The sequence below is a fragment of the Echinops telfairi genome, unplaced genomic scaffold (genome assembly GCF_000313985.2).
Source record: "Echinops telfairi isolate 266 unplaced genomic scaffold, ASM31398v2 ScPeMD7_7459;HRSCAF=8497, whole genome shotgun sequence".
Lineage (NCBI taxonomy): Eukaryota > Metazoa > Chordata > Mammalia > Afrosoricida > Tenrecidae > Echinops > Echinops telfairi.
In genome coordinates this window covers 6366016-6389611 of record NW_022111359.1, presented here as the reverse complement: position 1 = coordinate 6389611, position 23596 = coordinate 6366016, and the positions used below count along the sequence as shown (strand labels likewise).

General features: G+C 57.2%; 1 protein-coding gene across 2 annotated transcripts in view; it reads left to right on the top strand.

Moving 5' to 3' along the window:
• RFX2 (regulatory factor X2) overlaps nt 1–23596 on the top strand; it is a 38062-nt gene that overhangs the window by 6780 nt on the left and 7686 nt on the right. The window contains exons 4-12 of one of the 2 annotated variants that reach the window (XM_004714244.2): nt 217–478; nt 7792–7866; nt 13095–13276; nt 14044–14163; nt 18540–18655; nt 19520–19638; nt 20020–20132; nt 21542–21693; nt 23053–23150. In XM_004714244.2, the coding sequence (XP_004714301.1) occupies nt 217–478; nt 7792–7866; nt 13095–13276; nt 14044–14163; nt 18540–18655; nt 19520–19638; nt 20020–20132; nt 21542–21693; nt 23053–23150 (1237 nt within the window). The remainder of the gene's footprint in view (nt 1–216; nt 479–7791; nt 7867–13094; nt 13277–14043; nt 14164–18539; nt 18656–19519; nt 19639–20019; nt 20133–21541; nt 21694–23052; nt 23151–23596) is intronic. The other variant, XM_004714245.2, reaches the window with a different exon arrangement.

Sequence of the window (23596 nt, the reverse complement as noted above, 5' to 3'; positions counted from 1 at the left end):
AACCCACGCATGGCTTTAATCCCAGCTGTAGACCTGGGTCCCCAGCTCCCCATCCCCCGCGCCTCATCTAGTGACAGCTGTGTCCATGGCCACAAAGAGACCCTCCCACCCCCGCCCCAGGCTCGGGTCCCCCTGTGATTTGGCTGGAGTCCTTCGGAGCTCAGAGAAGCTCTCAGACCCCAGAGGGCCTCCCAGTGACCCCTCTCCTCCCGACAGACGGACAGCCTACGCCTACAACCCTGAGCCCCAGCTGTACGCCCCCAGCAGCGCTGCCTCCTACTTTGAGGCCCAGGCCGGGGCCCAGGTGACTGTGGCGGCCTCGTCCCCGCCGGCCGTCCCCACCCACAGCATGGTGGGCATCACCATGGACGTCTCGGGGACCCCCATCATCTCCGGCACCGGTGCCTATCTCATCCACGGGGGGCTGGACGGCACCAGGCACCCCCTGGCCCACACGTCCAGATCCTCACCAGCCACGGTGAGTAGCAGGGCCTCCCAGGGCCACGGGGTCAGGCGACTCGTAGCTGGGGTCTCTCTGGTCTCACCCAAGCCACTTGGAGCTCCTCAGGAGGGCAGCGCAGACGCCCTGGGCTGTTGGGAGGGAAGCACCCCCCTACCCCTAGTCCCCAGAGGAAGGTGCTGCTGTGGGTGGGATGCTCCTGCCCTATACCAAAAGCAGGGCTGAATTCAACAAGAGGGAAGTCCTCCTCGGAAACTGGGCCCAGTCCTTCCTGCCGGCCCCTGTTCAGACAAGGGCTCAACTTTGGAAACCATTGTCCACGTGTACGTCTATTTTCTTTATCATGCAGAGTAAAATGAAGGCCTGTGGAAAACATCAGGTCCTATGGATGGGTGTGGCCGCCACCACGGTCCCAGACAAGAACCCCACCCCCCACAGCCCCCCATGGCCACCACCCATCTGCCCTCCATCACCTCCGTCAGTTTGTCTTCTCAGGAATGCAAGGTGCACAGACTCACAGGGCAGGTGACTTTTTGATAGTGGCTCTGAGATCCAGCCGAATGACTGCCTGAATCAGAAGAGCCTTCGTTTTTTGTACCCGAGGGCTCGGGTGGACCAAGTGCTGGTCAGTCAGGCCACCGGCTGAGGGACAGCTGGGTTGTTTCCAGTTTGGGGCAGTTAGGAATCAAACTACTGTAAGGATTTGCGCACAGGGCTTTGAATGGACACACACGGTCCCCTCCTGGGGAACTATCGATAAGTGCTGGGTGGTGGCTCCTGCAGTAAGAGGAGACGTAGCATCCTAAGAGATTGCCACTCCTTCCCGGGGCCTCCACTTCCTCCTTGTCAACACGTGCTGTTGTCGCCGTTGTGGTAGGTGTGCAGTGCATCCTCCTAGTGGCTTAAACTTGCGTCTCTTCTTAGCCAGTGGCGGTGATCTTTGTTTGCTGACTTCCCCTCCGTATACGTTCTTGGGCGCAGGGGAAGGTGGGCCTGACTTTTAACTGTGTTGGTGGTGCTGGCTGGCTTCTTACTGTGGAGACTTCTGCACATATTCCGTGTACCAGTCCTCTGTCCGAGGTGTGATTTGCAAATATTTCCTCCAGGACTTTAATGTGCCCCCCTCCCCCCATCTTCAGAGTGCCTTTTGAGAGAGAGAAAGTCATTTTGATTGAGTGCACCTTCCCCCATTTCCTCCCTGTATCAGCCTTCTGGTGTGGAGTTCAGCTCTCCTTGCTTTGCCCAGACTGTGGAGGGCTCCGCCCACTTTTCTCTTCGGTGGTATACATTTTTACAATGCAATCTGTTTTCTTGTGAGTGAATTTTTATAGACGGTGTGAGGCTTAGCCCAAGGTTTTGTGTTTTTTGTTTTGTTTTTGCCCTTGAAGCAGCCTAGCACGGTTTGTGGGTGGGGGGCGGGGGAAGGACCATCCTTTCCTTGTTGGCAGTAAACAGCCTGGGTGGGGATTACGTGGCCTCCTCTGGCTTCCCTGCTGCCAGGAGGCGGGGGTCAGACGACCATCCGCTGAGCTCCGTCTTCCTGGACCAAATCTAACCCCAACCGTTCCTCCACAGCACTATGCTGGGTTCCGTAGTTCGTGGGACGGCCACACAGAACACATGGGTGCCGCTCCATTCAGAGGATGTCCTAGGGAAGTTAGCAGGTTACCCCAGGTCTGGCGTGGCCCGCGGCAACCCCTCTCCTTGGCCAGCAGCCTCGCCTCGCTCTGGCCTCAGGCACGTAGCCCCTTGGTCTCCCCTCCGTGGACCACGAAGCCCACCTGCGGCTCCGCTTCACAGCCCAGCCCCGTCCTTTCTCGGTGCTGCTGCTCTGCCCGTCTGTCAGCTGCACTGGGCAGTCTCTGGTGCCTCTGGTCTCAGGTTCCACCGCCACTTCAGACCGAGATCTGGAATATGCGCTTCTTCCCATGGCCCTGAGACTCCCTCTCTGCGTCTGGTGGCTCTCCTACATGGCTTTGATGGAAGTGTGGCTCTTGTCTTAGCTGATCATCCCCGCCCCCACCCCACCCCCACCCCCGCCCCACACACTCACCCAAGGAAAATGAAGACTGCTGTCTTCAGTCACACCCTCCAAAAACCTCGAGCCAAACCCTCCCCGGGAAACAAAGGGCGTGTCTCGATCCACACCCTCCACTGAGGCGGGACTTCATCCTCAGACTCCTGCCCGTTACTGTAGCAGAGGCCCTCCAAAGTGGGGACATGGCCTCCGAGTGTCCAGAATCACAGCGCTTCACATGAGGAACCATGGCCGGAAGGGCCATCCCCAGCCATTGTCTGCACCTCACCCTGGACTGGCTTGTGCCCAAAAATCCGTTGGCCGTAGCTCCACTCTGTGCTTGGACCCCGGTGCGTGTCCATCCTCTGCTGGCGGCAGCGAGCTCTAGCTCCGGGTTGGTGGTGGCCATCGAGCCGGCCCAGGCTCCTGACCACCGCACGTACAGCAGAAGGGCATGGTGCCGAGGTGGCGCCGTCTTCGGGACACGGCCCCAAGTCCACGGTTGCAGCCACAGCGTCAGGCCGCCTCCCTGGGGGCTTTCCCTTCGTAGTCGCCAGCCCTCTGCTTGCCCAGACAGGAGGACATCCTCCTCCGCCAACTGGTCTTTCCTGGGGACCAGTCCCTAGCAGGCAAATCCAAGTCCCCCCACCCCCGCGTCCGCCCTGGCATTACTTCTGAACCCGGTTGGTTCCTTCCCCTGGCTGTCTGCGGGAGAGGCCGAACCCACCACTCCCTGCCTTCCTCGTGCGTGCCGACTCACGGAGGCCGGAGAAGGGGTTGCAGGGGTGGCGATGGCACCCTTCTCGGAGCCACAGTCAATGCTCAAGGGAGCAGCCTTCAAGAAAGCAGGTACGGTGCTGCCTCTCCAGCCCACTGCTCCGGCACCGAGACCGCTTTGAATGGGAGCGAGCCAGGGGCCCCGTGGAGAACAGAGGTGTGCCTGACCCAGGCCACCATGCTGTCCCCCACCTGCGGTGCCCATGGGAGCTGGGCAGTGAGGGGGGAAGAGCAGGGAGGAGTCGAATGCATTTGCATCAGGGCCTTGGGGAGGAATCATGACAGGGCCGTGGACCGTGGGCCGGCAGCAGAATCACCCTTTCTGTGCAGCCCAGAACACGCCTTAGAAGCCAGGAAGGCGGCTGACTCAAGCGACGGTGTGTATTTAAGTGCTTCCCACGCGTGTGAAAGTTGGACCCTGAACCAGGAAGACCAGAGAAGAGCGGCTGTATTTGGATTGTGGTGCTAGAGGGGAATATTGGGAAATACCAGACAGCTGCAAGGGCAAGCAGCGCTGTCTTGAAAGAGGCAGGGCCAGAGGGCTCCTTAAGAGGCAAGGCTGGCAAGAAATCATCTCTCATGCTCTGGGCACGTGGTCAGGAGAGACCAGTCCCTGGAGATGGACATTGTGCTTGGGGAGAGGAGAGGGGCAGCGGGAAGGAGGGCGACCCTCGAGGGGAAGGATTGGCACCGTGGCTGTCACCATGAGCGCAGCCAGACCAACAAGTGTGCATACAGTCAGAGCACCCTCCATTCGACAACACTGGTGCTCTGTGGACTGTCACAAGTTGCTGTGCTTCCTCCCTGCCACCACGCTGCACAGCAACCTAATGGCCAGGAGGGGCTGCACCGAAGGTTTTCTGAGACTGTGACTCATTATGGGAGCAGACAGCCTCTTCTCTGTCCCGCAGAGCCCGTGCTGGGTTAGAACCACCGACCTCGCCGTCAGCGTTCCCGGTGCTCAGCCCACTGCGCCTCCAGTGCCCCTTTTTCCTGTGTGTGCTCGCTGCTGTGGAGTCGGTCCCCACTGAGCAACCAGACAGGCGGGGCAGAACTGACCCCGTGGGTTCCCCAGACGACACTCCTCTTTTTAAAAAAATGAAGCAAACCCAGCTTTGTGGGCACATAATTCATGTATCATGCAATCCACTAGTTTGCTCATGTGAAAACGAAGTGTACAGTCAGCACCACAGTCAGTTTTAGGAGCCTGTAGCTCTCCGTGGGAGTAGAGAACCTCACCTCTCTCCCACAGCGCGGCGGGTGGCTTCAAACCGTGGACCTTGAGGGTAGCAGCCCAACTCGTTACCACCGCGTCCCGGGCTCCGACTTCTCCTAAACACAGGAGCACGGTACACGCGCCCCGTAGAAATAGCTTGACTTCTTTCTTTTTCCTCCCGCCAGACCCCGCTGCCGAGAACCTCCAGGGCAGTCTTAAATCAAAGTGGTTGGGAGAGAAAGTCTTAGCGTGTTCCTAATCTTAAAGAGGGGTGGGGTTTTGTCAAAGGCTTTTTTTCCAAAACAACCGAAAACAAGCCCCGGGGGCCCCCCCATCAATGTGGTGTGTGTTTGGGAGGAGCTGAGAAATCATCCCCGTTCCTTCTTCTGGACACGCTGACTGGGATTTGTCCATGAAGCCCCGTGGTCAGGCCCTGGGCTGTTCTTGGTGGGACATCCGTGGGCTCCCGGTTCAAGCCCTTTGTCTGCTAGAGGTGGATGCACATGCTCTGTTCTCCTGGAGCTTGAGTCTGAGATCAAAGAAAGTGGGCCCGAGTCCCTGCACGGGCTGTGAAGGCCTGCTGCTCTGTGTGAGGGCCTGACCTCACGTGTACGTGGCTGGTGCTGCTGCTGCTCGTCGTCCGTTCCGGCCCACCGCCCTACCATGTCCACCGCCGCGAAACACCACCGGGCCTGCGCCGTTGCTACACAGATGCTTTCCCTATTCCTGCTCTCCTGTCTGGTCTGAAATGGCCCTGTGACCGAGTGGATTCCATCTCCCAGCGACCCTGTAGCACAGGACGGACGGCCCCGCGAGTTTCCGACCACGCGAGGCTCTTGGTGGAAGAGCCTCCTCTGTCTGCTATGGAACGGCTGGTGGTTGCGAACCACTGGCCTTGTGGTTGGCAGCCCAACCGTCACCCACGGCACCAGCCACCAGGAATCCTATATCTGAAGCAACTCTCAAAAGCCAACATTTTTTTGGGGGTGGGGGCAGGTGTCCAAGAATCATTTTAATTGTGTGAGGGGTCATTAGGCCAGAGAGGCTAGGGGCCACCGCGCTGGAGAAAGCAGGTCTTCCCTCGGCCATCAGAGTTGGCTGGGCGTTCACCAGACACCGTGGAGACACAGGGTGGTACAGTGCTTAAGCGCTGGACTGCTGGCCACCAGGCTGGCGGTGCCCACCCAGCCAGAGCACCACAGATGAAAGGCCTGGCAGTCTGCCCCAAAAGGGTAGTCAGAGCCTTGCACACCCGGTGCACTGGCCTCACAGTCATGAGGACAACAGCCCTGGGTGGAGGAGAGAGGCCCACCAGCCCTTGCACAGTTGGGTGACAGTGCAAGTAGCCCACCCCAGCTCTCCTCATAGCCCCTCCCCTGCACAGCTCAGTGGAGGGTGGGAGAGGGAGGAGAGGTACCTACAAGTACCTGTGGGTGCACAGCTGCTTGATTTTCCAGCTTCAAATCGAATGCCACAGGGTGGGAAGAGGACCCCCGCATTTCTGTGCTTGAGTGACTGCCCTCCCCTTGCTGCCCTGGGGCTGTGGGCCAATAGGCCCAGAAGGTCCCCAAGCACCTGTCTACCCTCAGTCCAAGCCCACCCAGAGGTGCCTGGAAAGCCAGCCTGGTGATCTGCTTCCCAAAGGTTACAAGATGGCCTCGGGGACCCTAAGGAGCACAGTTCTACTCTCTTGGCGTGGGGTTAAGGGAGAGGACCCCACAAATCATCACAGGTCCAGTAGGCGCAATTGTACAGCGATAATAAGATTATAGTAAAGTCATAGAGAGCATGAGAGTTAGAGGAGAGATTGGAATAAGTGGAGTCAGATACAATTCATGGTAGCATTGCTCACCTCAGCCCCACTTGATGGTTCACGTGGGGGGAACCCAGCCGGGAGAGCAGGGGAGCCCTCAGGACCGAGAACCAGGGAGAGCCCCTTCTTTATTGCTAACCAAGTGTTATATCTCTTTAGGGGGACATGATTACATGTAACCACACGTCACAGGAAGGGGCAGTACAATAGGCACACACATTGTAGGAAAGGGATCTATGATAGGCATAAGCATAACAGGAAGGGGATGAACTAGGGGTGTGCCCATAGGAATGGGAAGGTCTAGGGGTATACATGTGACTATCCTTATCAGAAGGGAGTGGGCCCTACTTGTTGTGGGATAAACAGTGGTGTCTGCTTGCTCTAGATGGCTGATAGCTCTTAGGGAGAATGATCCTTGATCTATTCTTGATGACCTCCAAGTGTATAGTCATTCTCAAGCAGCTAAGTCTGGCATATATTTGGGGGAGACAACTTGAGAGAAATCCTTCTGTTTCCCATATCTTAGCACATTGCGCAGCAACAAGCACCCTGGGGTGGTCTCGACCAGGTGGCTGCAGGGGAGTTCCATCACTAGGAAGGCTGAGCGTGGACTTTCCACCTCTCGCCATGCATGCAGAATGGCCAATAGCAGCGAGGTGGCCAGTAAGTGAGGACTAGGTATACCACAAAACAGGCGCCTTTAAGGAAGAGAGATGCGTTGTGTGTGAAGTCTAGAAGTTGGAACCAGCAAAGTCATGCTCTCACTGTGTCAGCTCTGGGGCTCAGCTTCTGTGTGTTTATGGAGTCCTTCGGCTTCTCCGTCCTTTGTCTTGTCCGTTCTTTCACTTGGCTGTTCTTTGTCTCGTCCATTCTTTGTCTTGGCTGTTCTTTGACTTGGCTGTTCTTTGTCTCGTCTGTTCTTTCACTTGGCCATTCTTTGTCTCGTCTATTCTTTGTCTCGTCTATTCTTTGTCATGGCTGTCTTGTCCATTCTTTGACTTGGCTGTTCTTTGGCTTGTGGACAGATCCTCACATGCTGTCTTCCCCATGTGTGTGTGAGACTGGCTCCATGTCCGTTCACCCCCGCCTCAGAAGGGGAGGACTGGGACCCGTCCTACTGCACGGATGACATCCGCACGGAAAGGCCCTATTCCAGACAGGTGACTGTCCCAGGTGCAGGACCCCGGACTGCAGCGTGTCTCTTCAGGGGACACAGTTCAGCCCGTGATGGGGAGGAGGGCTGGTCCTTGTGCTGACTCGGCTCAGCCGTGTGCCACCAGGAGTCTGCAGGTGAGGAGGGCCATTCCTGCCACAGCTTTCTCTCGAGGTCCAGCACCTCCCGCCTGGCCGCTCTGTGTCCAGCCTCGTGCATATCTTGTAGGCTCCTTTAATCGTGAGTTGCATATTAATAAAAACAAACCTTGGCTGATGCTAACCATCTGATTCCCCTTTTTTTTTCCCTCTCCTCCTTCTGTTTTGTTTTGTTTCTCTGCGCACATCTTCTGTAGCTTGAAATGGCGATTGAGAACCTGCAAAAAAGTGAAGGGATTGCGTCACACAAAAGCGGTTTACTGAACAGCCATGTAAGTGTGTGCCTGCCCGGACGCTCTGGTCCGCTCTGCTCTCTCCGTGACTGACCCGTGCACATGTCACAGACGCAGGTCAGAAAGACGCCGGTGGCGGCTAGCTTTCCCAGGAAGCACTGGCGATTGCGGGAGGCCTAAAGCCATGCCGTTCCGACTCCTTTGCGTTGTGCTCGGTTTCTCTCCTCCACTTGCCCTGGCAGCAGACACCCTGGTAGCATAAGGGATTGCATGTGGGGCTGGTCGGCAGTTCGAAACCACCAGCTGCTCCGAGGGAGAAAGACGAGGCTTTCTACTCCCGTCAAGGATTACCGTCTCAGAAACCCAAGGGGCTGGTTCCACCCTGTCCTGACAGGACTGCTGGGAACGGGAATAGGCCCGATGGTAGGGGGTCTGCTTTGGGATTTTCTGCCCTCCTGAGAGAGTCCAAGGCCATTGGGCCTGAGAGAGGCTGCTGTAAAGTCCCTCCTTTCTGGGCAGCTTCAGGACAGGTGGCCCTGGAGATGACCGGCACCGAGCTCTGTATTTCTGGGGGCAATTGAGAAGGGAAGGTCGCAGTCTCCCCCCACACCCCACACCCCCCGTCCCCTCACCAGAACTGCGGCTCCACCACTGCTCGTGGTAGAAATTCGTTTGGCGTCTTGAAAGCAAAGCAGGCCAGGCCACTGAGGTCGTGGTGACGGCTCTGCCTTCGGGCCCTCTCATTGGGGCTTGACATTCTCCTAGGATCAATGACACAGAAAGCCCTGGTGGCTAGGCAGAGGAGCCCTGGTGGCGGGGCAGGTGGCACATGGGGACGCTGTGGCCCCTGGGGTGCAGGCACAGCCCTAAAGCCGACATCCATGGCCCCCGAGACAGCCTGCGGGCTTCCAAGTGAGGTCAGCGCTGCAGAGTCCCCAAGGGCCCCTGGTGGCGCAGCAGGGAAGCGCTTGGCCACTGACGGTGAGGCCAGCATTTCAGGTTTCAGGAGAAAAATGAATGAACGCAGCCAACTTTTTCCAGCTGCCCCTCTGGGGCAGTTCCACTCCGGGGTCGCTGGGAGCCTGGACGGCGGTGGGCTAGGTTTGGGGTTGTGTTTGGGGGTGCCTCCCCGAAGAAGACAGAAGATAGGGTGCTGGTCATAGGCAGCCATGGGCCCTGAAGTCTCCATGGACACCGTGCTGATAACGGAGGAGAGAGCCTCTCTGGCCGTGCTGCCTACTGGTTCCAGTGGGCTCCGTGTCCCCCACCCCATCAGGCATCTCCTCCCATTAGGCGCTGCCCACCTGCAGACAGCAGCACGAGGCGCCAAGAGAGGCAGGTGTGGGAGTCCGATGCTGAAAACTCCCACGCCGGAGACCCTCGGCCCTGATGCAGTCTCCTGAGTGGGGTTGATGGCGCTGAGCTGGTGGTGTGTTTTGTGCTGTGTTTTGTTTCGTATTGTGTTGCGGCAACGCCCTGAGGGAGAGGCTGAGAGCAGGGGTGGCCCAGTGTCTGGCCACACCGCCCTCAGACAGCCTGGCTCAGCCCTGAGTGTCCCAGGCAGGCTGTACCCCCTACCCCCAGCTCTCCCCGGCCTGAACACAGTCTGTCACTGCCACAGCCCGGGGGGTGAAGGGCGGGGGGAGCTTGCCCCCGCTCTCTATGAGAGTCAAGGAGGCAGCGAACTCAGTCAGCATCCCCAGGGCAAAGCCAGGAGGTGGCAGGGGCAGTGGTGCCAGGCTGTGTCCTGAGGCCCATTTCCCAGTGCCCCCAGACCTCCCTTCTCAGGGTGCCCACTCTCCACCCCCGGCTGGAAGCCAGGACCTTGTGCCAGTTGTACCCTCCAGCTGGGTCAGCACCCACACAGGTGGGAAAGTGGGCGGGGCCTCCCTCCAAGGGCCCAGGCTCAGTGTGCATGGCCGCTCACAGTGGGGGTGTTGGGGGCAGCAGGGCCGGGAGGGATGCTCTGTGACCAATGGAGGTTTCCTTTCTGGGAATGGCCCCCGAGGCCCCCAGCAGGAAGAACTAGTGGGCACTTTGCAGACCTGCAGGAAGACAGAGGAGTCCCGGGCTCCCCACATGCCATAGGCACCAGGTGTGGGCACCCCAGGAGGAGGGGATTCACCCTGCTAGAAGAATCCCTGGGTGGGGTGGGGACATCTTGTGCCCATCTGGGGGGATCAAGGTCACCTCTTGAGGGGCTTCCCTGAGATGACCACACTGCAGACGGGTCCCCCTTGCCCCCCAGATCCTCCTCTCCAGCCTCTGATCACGGGGCTGGATCATGTGCAGACAGCCCATTGGTTCTGTGTTTTCACACCACAAAGCAGATTGTGGCAGCTCAGGGACTACTGGCTAGCTGCCCGTCATGGACAGACACAGTGACCATGCAGTGACGAGGGTCACCTACAGACAGTCGTTCTGGTGACCCATTGCTGGAGGGGGGCGGTCTCAGTGCCCACTTCCCTCAAGGATGCCTTGCCCTAGCCCCCTGCTGGGACACATTGTGGGCACTCAGACACCCCCCCACCCTGGGGGGGTTTGTCCACCCGCTGCTGGAAGGAGTGTCTCAACACCCCAATCCAATGCTGGGCTTCCCCAGGGACCTTCCCCCATCCCAGCAGCCCCATCCTTCCTGGGGCTCAAACCCTGAGCCATCTTCCTTCTCCTTCAGAGCCCCCACACCCGCTCCCTGACTTGCCCAGAGTCAGACCTCTGCTCCCCTCCACTGTCCAGCCCCACCGGCTCCCTCAGAATAGCACTGTCACGGTCACCTCCGCCCTCTGCCCCACCCCCACCCCCCAGGGCCATCCATCCATCTGGTCTCAGCTTGTCAAGTCACGGCCCTTCTCTGCTAGCCTTCTGCACCCCGATGTCCATACCCCCCTTACCTTCCTTCCCCTTCTGCAGGTCATTCCCTCGGCCCTAATTTACAGCCAAACTTCTCTCCCTGCAGCCCCCGCCCCTCTACAGCCTGCCCCTTTCCTGGGATGATTTCCCTCAGAGGGCTCTCCCCACCCTCTCTCCCTCTGCACAGCCTGCTATTCGGGGTGGGGTTCGCCTGGCTCCCACAAGCAGCAGCTCCCCAAGGACTGTGGCACCTAGAACAGCCCCCCCCCCCCAGGCTCCTGGCTCGGTCACTGTGGTGGGTGGGCAGATATAGGGACGAATGGAACGGCGGGTGTTTAAAGTTTGACTCTGTTGACGCAAAGCTGCTAGAACGTGACCCAACAAGCCGCAGTTTGTCACTGGCCGGTCAGGATCAGAGGTCAGACACATTCCCCAGTACCCCACCCCAACCCCTGCCCAGGACTGACCGGGTCAGGCGCATCCACACCCTCAGCCTAGGACATCCCTCGGAGGCCAGAGCCCGGCTGTGCTCCAGCCATGTGGGGGCAGCACCTGGTGTCAGAGCCCTGGGGGTACAAATGGTTTGCTTACTTGCTCAGCCACTCCCCGGAAGGCTGGGGTCCAAGCTCACCCAGGCGCCTCGGTAGAAAGGCCTGGCAACCTGCTTCAGAAAACCCTGTGCGGCACAGTCCCTCTCTGATGCACCCGAGGGCGCCAGGGGTTGGTGCTGACTCACGGCTCACTGATGGCAGCAGTTACCCAGAGACTAGCTTTCTGTGTCTGTGGGGTGGGAGGGATATGAGAGCCAGGGAGCATGGAGGAGGGGTGTAGGCCTCTCGCCCATCCTTTCCTGTACCTGGTGCACCAGCTCAGTCCATGCCAAAAGCCCCAGTGTGTCTGTGCGTGGGGGTGGGAGTGGGGGTTCATAGAGGGGGTTGGCTCACAGGCAGGTCTTAGAACCCAGGATTCCCAGTCCAATGCTCCTCCCATCCCACCACCCTGGAAATTGGGACTCTGTGTTGCCTTTCCCCCTAAGGCTGCTGTGACAGAAACACCATGCGGCAGAGGGGCGGGGGTGGCCAGTGCTCCAGCGGAGGCCCCTCCTGGCCAGTCGCCCTGAGCACGAGTTCCCTGGCTTGTCAGCCGCTCCTCACCTGGTATCTTCCCCTGTGGCAGTCTCTCCACGGCCCGTTTGTCCTTTCTCTGAAACCCCACTCAGGGGGAGATGAGGGTTACAACCCGCCTGACTCCAATGTGGCCGCATCCACCCTCGTCCTCCTCCCAGAATTCCCAGTTGCACAGTCCCTCGGCCTCCCCAATGAAGGGTGGGGAAGGGACCGTCCACCTGTGCTCAGGGTCGCCCCCTGGGAGAGGGAGGGGAACACAGCCGTCAGGGCTGAATCATGGACCAGCTTCAAGGGTAGGGGCGGGTCCCTGGAAAACAGGGAGTGTGCCCAGAGGGTTGGAGGCTTGAGCGGGTCCAGAGGCACTGTGAAAGCCAGGCGATCTGCACTGGCTAAACACAGCCACCGAGAGAACTGTGGGGCACAGTTCTACTCTGATCCCATAGTCACCGTGAGTCGGAGCCCACCCCATGGCAGCGTGGGGTCTTTGCTAAAGCAGACTCATGGCCACTGGGTCCATCCGTTCAGATCCCTGACAACCCTGTGGGACAGAGTAGAGCTGTCCCTTTGGGTTTCCGAAGCTGCCGCTCTCTACAGGGCACCGAACGCCTCCTCTTGCTCCCTTGGAGCAGCTGGTGGGTTTCAACTACTGACTGTGGCTAGCGGCCCCAACACACGCACGCACGCCATCCTTTCTCTTGGCCTAAGGATTTCTTTCCCTCCCTCTAGGGGGCGCTATGGACAAGTGTTGGGCTACTGACAGCCAAGTTGGTGGTTCCAAGCCACCAGCCACTCCTTGGGAGAAAGATGAGACTGACCATTGGTTCTCTGCCCCCATGAAGATGGACAAGCTGGGAAACCCGATTGGGTGGCCATGAGTCAGAACCAACTCGCTGGCAGTAATAGGGTTAAGATGGTCCCCGGTGAGCCAGAAAACAGGGTTTGGTTGACTCGCCAAGAGGTTGTCGGGTCGAAGCCACCCAGGCATGCAGGGCAGTCCACTTCCAAAGGTGACAGCCAAAGCGGGAGCCGGCGGCCAGGAGTCGGGGCAGAGTAAGTGACAGCCGGACACAGGAGAAGCCTGGCGTTGTGTTGCTGGTTAAACCATGCGTGGCATGTGGGACACTGAACGGAAGGACGAGAGAGCAGGCCACTCACCACAGACAGGGCCAGGAAGCTCGTGAGCCCACACCCAGGAGCGCAGCCCATCTGCACGGCGCAGGGTCCGCACAGAACCTCGAGGCTCTGACCCGTGCCCATGTGTCTCCCCTCCCCTGGCCCCCTCCCCACCAGCTCCAGTGGCTGCTGGACAACTACGAGACGGCGGAGGGCGTGAGCCTGCCCCGCAGTTCCCTCTACAACCACTACCTGCGGCACTGCCAGGAGCACAAGCTGGACCCGGTGAACGCCGCCTCCTTCGGCAAGCTGATCCGCTCCGTGTTCATGGGCCTGAGGACGCGGCGCCTGGGAACCAGGTACATCACGGTGGGACCCCCCACTTCCTGTAGGCAGCTGTTTCCCCAACTCTGGGATGGCCCAAGGGGGCTGCAAAAGCAGGCGCAGACACTGTCTTGCAGTAGGGGGCTGTGGAACAAAAGCTTCGAATTGCCAGGGGCACCGGGTCACTCCCCGCCCCCCCAAGAAAGGGAAGGGTGGCTACAGCAGTTTGGGAGGCTCGGGTAGGGGTGCGGGGGAGGGCACATGAGCCCTCTTGCTCCTGGTGAGACCCACCCCAGCTAGCCACAAGGTTGGCAGTTCTCACCCACCTTGAAGTGCCTCGGCAGGAAGGCCTGGCTGTCTCCTTCCAAAAGGCAGGGGGACTTGACCCAGCACAGGGTGGCTGGGAGGTGGCATCCAGTTGGCTGCAGCTGACACCACCACCAACCCACCCAGAGCACCTTGGAAGAACACCCCAGAAAAGAGTGGGGCTCCCACTTCTGCTTGAGCAGCACAGGGAGTTGCCCTGAGTGGAAGTTACCCCCCTACCTCTGTTTTTTTTTTTTTTTTGGGGGGGGGGCAGGGGTATTAAATAAAGTTGACCCGGTTCCCTGACCCTTTTGCATCTCCACGTCTTTATCACATTACACATAAGAAGAGACTCCCCCAGGCAGCATGCTGGGTGCGAGACAGGGGGCAGGGGGCGGGGGTGGGGGGTACATTTCCCCCAGAGCAAGGGCAGCAAGCGCCCAGGGGTACTGGTGGGCGTCCGTCCGCAGAGCTGACCTCCCGTGTTGGTTTCTAGGGGCAACTCCAAGTACCATTACTACGGGATCCGCCTGAAGCCGGACTCGCCGCTGAACCGGCTGCAGGAGGACCCGCAGTACACGGCCATGAGGCAGCAGCCCCTGCACCAGAAGCCCAGGTGGGCGAGCAGCGGCGGGGCGGGGCGGGACCTCAGACGCCGCCCTCTCGCCCCCGGGGTCAGAGGGGCGAAGGACAGGACAGAAAGGGACTCCGGGAGGCTCGTGTCCCCTCAGCCCGGGGAGAGGGGAGAGGGTGCGTGTGTGCATACGCACATGTGTCTAATAGATATACGTGCGTGTCTGTGAATATCTGGATCTAGATAACACGTATTTGAGGGTTGTGCATTAATGTGTATGTGTGTGTTGTGTATATGTATGCCTAGTGTGCATGGGTGCACATGTCTGTGTGTCTGGTATGTGCACGTCTGCATGCTTATGTGTGCACATGTCGTCTCTGTTTCTATGATATTGTGTACACATGTGTAAAGGTGCACCGGTGGCTAAGTGCATTATGTGTTGGGCTGCTAATCGCACGGTCAGCAGTTTGAACCCACCAGCCAACCCTCAAGAGAAAGACGGACTGGCTGCTCCTGCACAGATTTACAGCCTCCGCAATCCTCTAGGGCAGGGGTGTCAAACTGGCAGCCCCCAAACTAATTTTTTGTGGCCCGAGATGCTCTGAAATAAAATGAAAATAGAAAAAAAATGTTAAGAAGAAAATAGCACTTAAGGGAGATTAAGGCAATACCGTACACACAATTCCCTCGTTAACCCTTGAACTACTGAAGACCGGTATACACGGGGTCCAGTGCCTTTCCTGAGGGCCTGCGGACGTGTATAAACACGCTGACTCAGTGCCGGCGACGTTTGGAAGCGGTCTGTCTGCCACTCTCAGTGTCACATAATGTAAACAGATCCCAATAGTGAAAAGGTTAAAAAGAGCGCTCGGGGCTGTGCTGCCACGAATCACACCTAGCAGCAGTGCTAGTTAACATTTTCAGAGGGAAGCCATTATCGGAGCAACTATTTCATCCATGAAGTTGAATGAAACGGCATACAGATCGAGATTAACTGATAAACATCTATCTGTCTGGTCTCAATCTCTGAATCCAGATATTGGAAAACTAGTAGGAGGAAAGTACTGGCAAGTTTTGGGTAAAAAAGAATAATTTTAGTTTTAATACATTCAATAAAATAAATGTTTAAAGAAAAGCAATTATATAGTGGTTGAATCAGCCTATCCATATTCCGGAATCCTCGCTTCAAAATAGGAATGCAATAACATTTTAAGTGGGATGTGGCCACGTGAATCTTGCCTGTTGCATCAAATGGCCCGCCTTTTCCTTGAGTTTGACAGCCCTGCTCTAGAGCAGTGGCTCTCAACCTGTGGGGGTCGAACAACCCTCTCACAGGGTCGCCTAAGACCATCGGAAACATGTATTGCATTAAGACTGTTACCCATGCTACACCATGCTTCAAGACAAAATTTCATGTATTTGTCCTTAGAAATAAATATTTCACAATATATAATTACATATTATTTTTGTGAGTAATCACTATGCTTTAATTGTGTTCAATTTGTAACAATGAAAATACATCCTGAATATCAGATTTTTACATGAGGATTCATAACAGAAGCAAAATTTCAGTGATGAAATAGCAACGAAAATGATTTTATGGTTGGGGGTCACCACCACATGAGGAACTGTATGAAAGGGTCACGTCATTAGGAAGGTTGAGAACCACTGTCCTAAAGGGTCACTAGGGATTGGAACCAACTAGAGGCCAGTGGGATTTCAGAAGTATGTGTACATGTATATGTGTATCATAGATGTGTGTATGCATGTATGTATGTATATGTGCATATCTATGTATATGTGTAGATATATGTGTGCTGATGCATTCCTATATGTAATGTGTGCCTTTATATGTATAACATGTATGTGCTTATACATGTATGTGTGTGAACATGTGTTAGTATATAGTGCATGTTTGGGAGTGACCTTCAAAAAGTTCATAGAAAAATGGATTGAAAAGATAATAGAATTTTCCTATGAACCTTTTGAAGGGTATAAACTGTACAAGTATTTGTCCATGATATAATGTGTTTGTGTTGTTGTATGTGCTGTCAGTTCTGACGCATAGTGACCATAAGTGACAAGAGTCGAACTGCCCTAGACTGTGGTAAGAGAGAGGGAGTGTGTACACGGGTATAAACATACATGTGTTTAAATATACACATGTACACACACGTGCATGGTACATGCCTGTGTGTATACACGTGTGTGAGCATATAAGGTCTACTATGTGAACATGTGTGTATGAAATACGTGTGTGCGTGTACATAGTGTACACACACGTAGAGATCCCTGAATGGCACCAACTGAGAAGCGCTTGTCTGGTAACAAGAAGGTCAGCAGTGGGCATCTATCCATGAGCCCCTCAGAAGAAAGGCCTGGCGATCTACTTCCAACAATTCTGCTCTGACACACGGGTGCTGTGAGCGGGGCCTGGCCACCCCACAGGAAGGTTTCCTTCAAAGACTTGGGTCATGTGATTGGGGTGGAGTAGAAGTCCCAAAGCCAAAGATCAAGTGACAGGTGGCTGGGACAGGCTCCTGGAGATGGAGTCCCAGAATCCGCAGGTCAGGCCACAGGAAGGGCGAGAAGCCACAGTGTTCTGGCAGAACGTCTGTGTGTCGTCTGGGGGCCGAAGACACCCCAAGGAGGCTCCTTCTGTGCGCTTCAGACTCTCGGCTGATTGGACAAGGCCCACGCACTCGGGGCTGCCTGCTTTACTTGAGACCTCCTGATCCCGGCACTGCCTGGCACTGCCTTGTGGCCGCAGCTAGCCCAGCGTGTGCCCGGGCAGCAGGGCCCCAGGGCGGAACCACGCTGGCACAGAATGTTCCCCACCACACAGGGGGTACCTTTCAGGATGACCCACGCCAGGGGAGAGACCCATGGACTCACACCACTGCTGCCTCCTGGCATGTTCATCTGATGCCCGAGAAGGCCTGCCCATTTGCTGGAATGTTCCTCCCCACCCATCACAGAGCCACTCATTTCTGTCGCCCGGCTTGTCCCGTGAAGTGCCAGGTGCTCAGTAGCCTCGGGCCCACCGTGCCTGACCCCTTCTGTTTCAGCCCCTCAGGTCTGCGGTGGTAGCACAGGCGCAGCCAGAGACAACAGAAATGCGTGTGCGTGGATGGGTGCCAATAAAACTTTATTCACAAGCAGAGGTGGCGGGCCAGATCTGGCCAGGTCCTAGTTTGCCAACCCCTGAGTTAATGCTCCGCCACCACCACAAATGCCAGCTCTCCGGGTGCAACGAGGCTCCAGCTGCACTGCTCTGTGGCTCCAGGCGAGGTAGAATTCTAGCAATATTCTGAGGCAGCAGAGTGGGATGATGGTGTGGTTCTATACCAAGAAGCTTATTGGTTCCCTTGGGAAGGATTTGGGGTGGGGGTGTTAAGCCCCCAGTGTCCCTCACTCACAGCCATCGAGTCAATCCCCAGGATAGCACAACCCTATGGACAAGGTTGAACTGCCCTGTGGATTTCTAAGAGTGTAACTCCTCACGGAGCAGAAAGCCTCGTCTTTTTCTCCCACAGAGCGGCTGGTGGTTTCGAACGACTGACCTTCCTTTAGCAGGCCAAGCCCCACAGGGCTCCTCTCCGGTATCCTAGTAGCACTATTCACAGTGGCCCCAAAGCGGCCCAACGTCTGCCTGGACAGAAAGAGAGATGAAGTCCCGAGGGCCCCGGCCCTGAGTGAGAGGGGCGGGACAGACAAACACAGGGAGGCAGGAAGTCTGCCCAGGCTTTCCCAGGGGGAGGGATGGAGAACGGGCCCCTGTTGGGTCAGGGCGACACAGTTTCTGTGGTGATGAACCGCATTTGGCCACAGATGGTGGTGACGGTCCCACCGCGTGGGACAGGTCATTTGCGTCACTGAGCTGTGTGCCTGTCAGCGTGGTGCACGGCCGACCTCGGATGCGCGGGGAGTCCCCGACTTCCAGCACCCTCGAGTCACAACGGACCCTGGGGGGTGTCGGCCTTGTTCTTCACCTGTGAGGGAGCCTTAAAGGGCCGTGGAGAACTTTCCTTCCGTTATAAATTTTGTGGGGAGCTCCCTTTTTTTCCCACTTTCATGTTCCCACAAAGACTCCCAAGCCCAGTCCTGTCCTTCCGTCGTACCACACACCATGGACAGTGTCCGCAGCACCTAAAGGTGCCCGCGCTGGCACTCTTGGCCAACCCCCAGACACAGGTGATCTATAAAGCTACTGATCACAAAAGACAATGATCACGAATGCTACCCAAAAAAAATCTTAAAGAAAAAAATTGGTATTGAAGTTATGTCAGAACGGACGTAGCACAGAATCGCCAGCGAGTTGGACTACCTGTACACACAGGCCCACAAATCTCCCACGGGAACTCTGCGCCCTCCCGGGGTCCCCAGGCTGCTGGAGCTAACGGTGCCCGTCTGCCCAGGTACCGGCCAGCCCAGAAGAGTGACAGCCTCGGGGACAGCGGCTCCAACAGCAGCCTGCACAGCACGCCCGAGCAGACCATGGCCGCGCAGCACCAGCACCACCAGCAGTACATAGGTGAGCACCAGCCCCGCCTCGTCCCGCCCGCTGTGGCGCAGGACCTGCCCGACCACGGCTAGGTCCAGTCGGCTCCTCCAGGGTTTCTCCAGAGGCCGCGTCTCTCCGGCGGGACTGTACCCATTGTCCTGTCTAACGTCTAAAGCAGCGTTCAGAAATACCACCCGTGGGTGGCGTTTACACACAGAAACAGACTTTCTCACCATTTCCACCACCAGAAACTGCCCACTGCCATCGAGTAGATGCCAACTCAGAGCCCCTCTAGTTTGGGAGGCTAGAAAGGAGCGAACCGAAAGGTTGGCGGTTCGAACCCACCCAGAGGCCCCACGGGTGGGGGGGGGGATGTTCTGGTGGCCGGCTGCCTCGAAGGTCACAGACCAGGAAACCTTAGGGGGCAATCCAGCTCTGCCACAGGAGGGGGCTACCAGTTGGAATTGACTCTGGATTTCTCAGGAGTCCATCTCTAGGCCTTTCCTCCGAGGCCCCTTGGGTGGACTCTGCCCTCCAGTCTCTGGGGTAGCAGCCTAGCATGTTGACCATCCAGGGAGAGTCCTTGAGGGTGCTGACGAATGAGCCTCCCTCTCCTGGTCCCTGAGGAGCAGTGGTGGGCCCATAGCCCCCTGGGGGCGAGTACTCGGACACCAGCCTGACTCTGTGTCAGGGCCCTGGTGAACGTCAGGAGACATGGTAGCCTCTGTGCACTTTCCTGAGCTTGAACAGAAGGCCCAGTGACCCATGGGAGGAAGGGAGATAGGACACCTCCCCGCCCCCGACGGTTGGCCACCCTCATGGGTGCCCTGGCTGGCTTCCACGTATGGACCGGTTATGCCCAGAGCGCCAGCCTGATTGGTCCCCTCTGTCCAGATGTCTCCCACGTCTTCCCAGAGTTCCCTCCGCTGGACCTGAGTGGCATGCTGCTTCAAGGTGACCTCACGCTTCGGGACATCAAGACCCTTCAGCTGGCCTACAGGCGGCACTGTGAGGTGACCACCGCCCCCAACCCCTCGCGCTCCTGTGTGTGTGTGTGGGGGGGGGATGTCCGTGAGCTCCTCCTACCCATGAGGCTCCACGCAGTGGTGAGGGGTAGTTGTGGCTGCCACCCTTCAGTCCCGCCCCTGAGGAGGAAGTGGGCAAGGCTGGCCCTCTCTAATCCCGCCCTTGAGGACAGACTGGGTGGAGCTCCTGTGGGTATGGTGGGAGACACTGCTCCCCTCTAATCCCGCCCCTCAGGAGGAAGTGTACCCTCAAGGGGTGGGGGTGGGGCTCCTGTGGTGAGGCGATGGAATTGCTCCTCTCCCAGCGCTGGGGCTCCTCCTGAGGACAGAGTGGGCAGTTAGACCCTACTCACCAGCGGCTCTCCGCAGGCCACGCTGGACGTTGTCATGAATCTGCAGTTTCACTACGTGGAGAAGCTCTGGTTCACCTTCTGGAGTTCGAAAGCCCCCTCCAGTGACAGCCCCTCCTCCATGCCTACCAGGTAGCCCCTCTAGCCAGCCCGGGACCCCCAGGAAGCCCACCCGTCAACCGCCTTGTTTCACGGGTCCCAAGACCTAGTCTCCAGACTGTCACCCACTGACGCCGGCCTGTCATCCACTAAAGAACTGGTGTCCTCAGATGATAGCTAGCTCCATAGTTTTCATGTTTAATGCACACGTTAGCACGCGCATACCTATCCTAGTACACATTTGCATAAACATGTACGCACGTAGGTAGAGGAGTGCTGGTGGCGTAGTGGGCTACACCTTCGGCTGCTAAACGCAGGCCAGCAGTTCGAATCCACCAGCTGCTCCACGTGAAAAAGACGATGCTGTCTGCTCCCGTGAAGAGTCACCGCCTCAGACCCCACAGGGCCGGTTCTGCTCTGCCCTCCAGGGTGGCTCTATGGGTCGGCATGACTCGGTGGCAGAGTGTGTGTTGGTCTGGTCCGCATATGTAAAACAGACAAAACTCAAACTCGCTGCACTCACCAGATTCTGAGTCACGGCGACCCTTTAGGACAGGGTAGAACTGCCCCTGGGGATTTCCAAGACTGTTGCTCTGTTAGGGAGTAGAAAGCCTCCCCTTTCTCCCTGGGAGACCTGGTGGTTTCAAACTATTGACCCTGCCGTGCAGCCCAACTCAAACCCACTACCCCACCAGGGCTCCAAATAATTTACATAGTAATAAATTATAGCCGCTGTCTGTTGTTAAAAGGCAGAAAACTAAGTAGAGATATGCCACTGCTGCTGGTAGGTGCTGTCAACTGGACCTTCAAGTCCTGCTAGGTAGCACACTGGAGTGCGCACTCACGCACACACAGACACACACACACAGAAGCCCCCTGGAGCTTCCCAGGCCTGATCCCTCCAGACTCTTCCTCCCCGGAGCCACTGGGGGGCTCAAACCGCACTGACCAGCGCCAGGGCTGCCCCTGTGTAGAGGAGGCGTCGCTGATGCAGAGTTAAATGTGAGCACCATTAAATACCGTCATGTGGAATTCTAAGAATTCCTATTACCCACCCAGCCTCCTCCAACCAGACTTGGCTCCCCAGGAACAGTTTTCGCAGTGACCACACTACAGTCCCCCGCCAAAGGGACTTCTTGGGTGAGGAGGAGCCCTGGTGGCACAGCTGGTTAAGTGCTGGGCTGCAGGTTCCACCCCATTGCGCCCCTCCGTCTGTGGGCTGCCACGCCCAGTTGCTGTCCCGGAAACCCCCAGCATCGCTATGACTCGGGGGTCCTTGACGCAGAGTATTTGGCGATGCTGCTTGGCCGCCACAGGCAGGGCGGGGACCGCGTGGGGAGTCTCAGGCCTGGGGGGAGGGGGAGGGGTGACGAGCTGGGGCGTTCTGTGTACCCGGGATTCAGCTGCTGCTGCCTTCCCTCCCCCGCCCCCTTGTCCCCCAGCGAAGAGTCGGAAGGTGCCATCATCCCCAAGGACAAGCTCATCTCCCTGTGCAAGTTCAACCCCATCCTGAAGTGGATGCGCAGCTGCGACCACATCCTGTACCAGGCGCTGGTGGAGACACTCATCCCGGACGTGCTGCGGCCCGTGCCCAGTGAGCGCCCCGCCCCGCCCCCGTCCCGCCCCTCCACCCTGACCAATTGCCACCCAGCCTGTCCTACCTCCAGGCTGCCCCGCAGAATGGGGCTCCACAGTGATTTTAAGGGCTGAGGTTTCGGCAGGACATAGCCAGGACTTTCTTTGGAGGCACCTCCGGGTGGACTTGAACCTCCAGCCTTTGGGTTAGCAGCCGAATGGGTTTATCTCTGCAGCTCCCTGGGCCCCCTGATTTTCAGAGAACCCACACATGAGGCACGGGATTGGACTTTCTCTGCCCTCCCTGAGCCCGCCTCTCTAAGAGCAGGAGGAGGGCTGCGGGCTGCTGGCTCCACCCCCTGGCAGCAATGCAGTCTCCCCGGGGATGGAAGTCACCAGCAGGCAGAACACTGCCCCAAGGGCATGTGCTCAGAGCCACCTCTTAACAAGCGCATAGCCTCTGCGGGCATCGGGCATCCGAGGTACTGCCCAGCAAGCGATCTCAAAACACCTGTGCGTCTTCCTACTGAACCAGTCTGCTGCTTTTGTACAAGAAAAGAACTAACAACATGAGCTTATTTCGCCGCCTCTGTTGTACCTGTTGCTGCAAAACAGCTCAATCTAATTTCATTCCCAGTTAGCGTCTCTCTCTCTTTTAACGGTCTGATGATTCGTTTCTAATGAGAACGCTTCTCAAGATAAATTGTGAACTTAGCAGACTACATTTATATGTATGTGCATATATATCAGGGCTTCTTCATCTCAGCACTGCTGATGTGGGGCCCGAATCCTTCTTGGGGGAAAGGGGGTCACCCAAACATTGTAGTTTTCCCCCAAACATCACAAATGTCTCCCAGAAGGTAGAATTGCCCCTATTAAGAACCTATTGGATGAGTGGGTGGGTGGATGTTTGGTTGAGTGATGGATAGGTAGATAAATTGTTACATGGTTGGAAGACAGATAGATAGATGGTTGAATGGAGAAATAGCTAGGTGGACAGATAAATAGGTAGGTGGATGGATAACTACACTGACAGACAGCTGGATGGACACACATGCCCTGCAGTCTCAGTTGCCCCTGGGCCTAATCCGCCCTGCTTGTTCCCTCTGTGTTGCGTATTCCTCGTGGGCGGAAACTTTCATTGCATTTGTCTCTGCTTCACTTCATCTGTCTTTGTTTCCAAATAGCTTTATTGATATAAAATCCAGGTAGCATACACTTCCATAGTTACGTCGCTTGTAAAAAGAGTTGGCCATACATCATCACCATCAGTTCTAGTGCTCCTGCTCTGCGCCCGCCCCCCCCCACTTACGTAATCCTGATGTGGATGCAGGGCACTGACATGCCCACTGCTGACCCCTTGGTTTGCTTCTTCCAGGTACCTTGACACAGGCCATCCGTAACTTTGCCAAGAGCTTGGAAGGCTGGTTGACAAACGCCATGAGTGACTTTCCCCCACAGGTCATCCAGGCCAAGGTAGCCCCGTCCCCCGCCCTGGCTGGGTTCCCTGGGAGGGAGCCGGGAGCAGCCCAGTCAAGGCACCCCTCTGTCGCTCGGGAGACGTGAGGCCTGCCATGCCCTGGGAGGCAGCTGCTTCTCGTGTGTCATGTGGCACCTCGATGCTGGGACGCTGCTGGTGAGGAGCAGGCACCCGCAGAGAGGGTGACAGATGTCACGTGGTGCTGCAGCTCTGGGGCGATGCAAAGCAGGCCTAGGGTTCCTGTCCACGCCCTCTGTAGAAAGTAAAAGTCCTTCCCTTTGGTCACAAAGAGAAGGCAGTCTGTGGAGATGTGGGCTCCTGGGAGAAAGAGGAGGATTACCCGTTATCTCGCCAGCATTTCCAGAAAAGTTGCTGGGTGCCAGTTGAGGAGGGCCAGAGTCGGCGTGCCTCCTGGTCTACTGCCTGGAACTCAAACCAGATT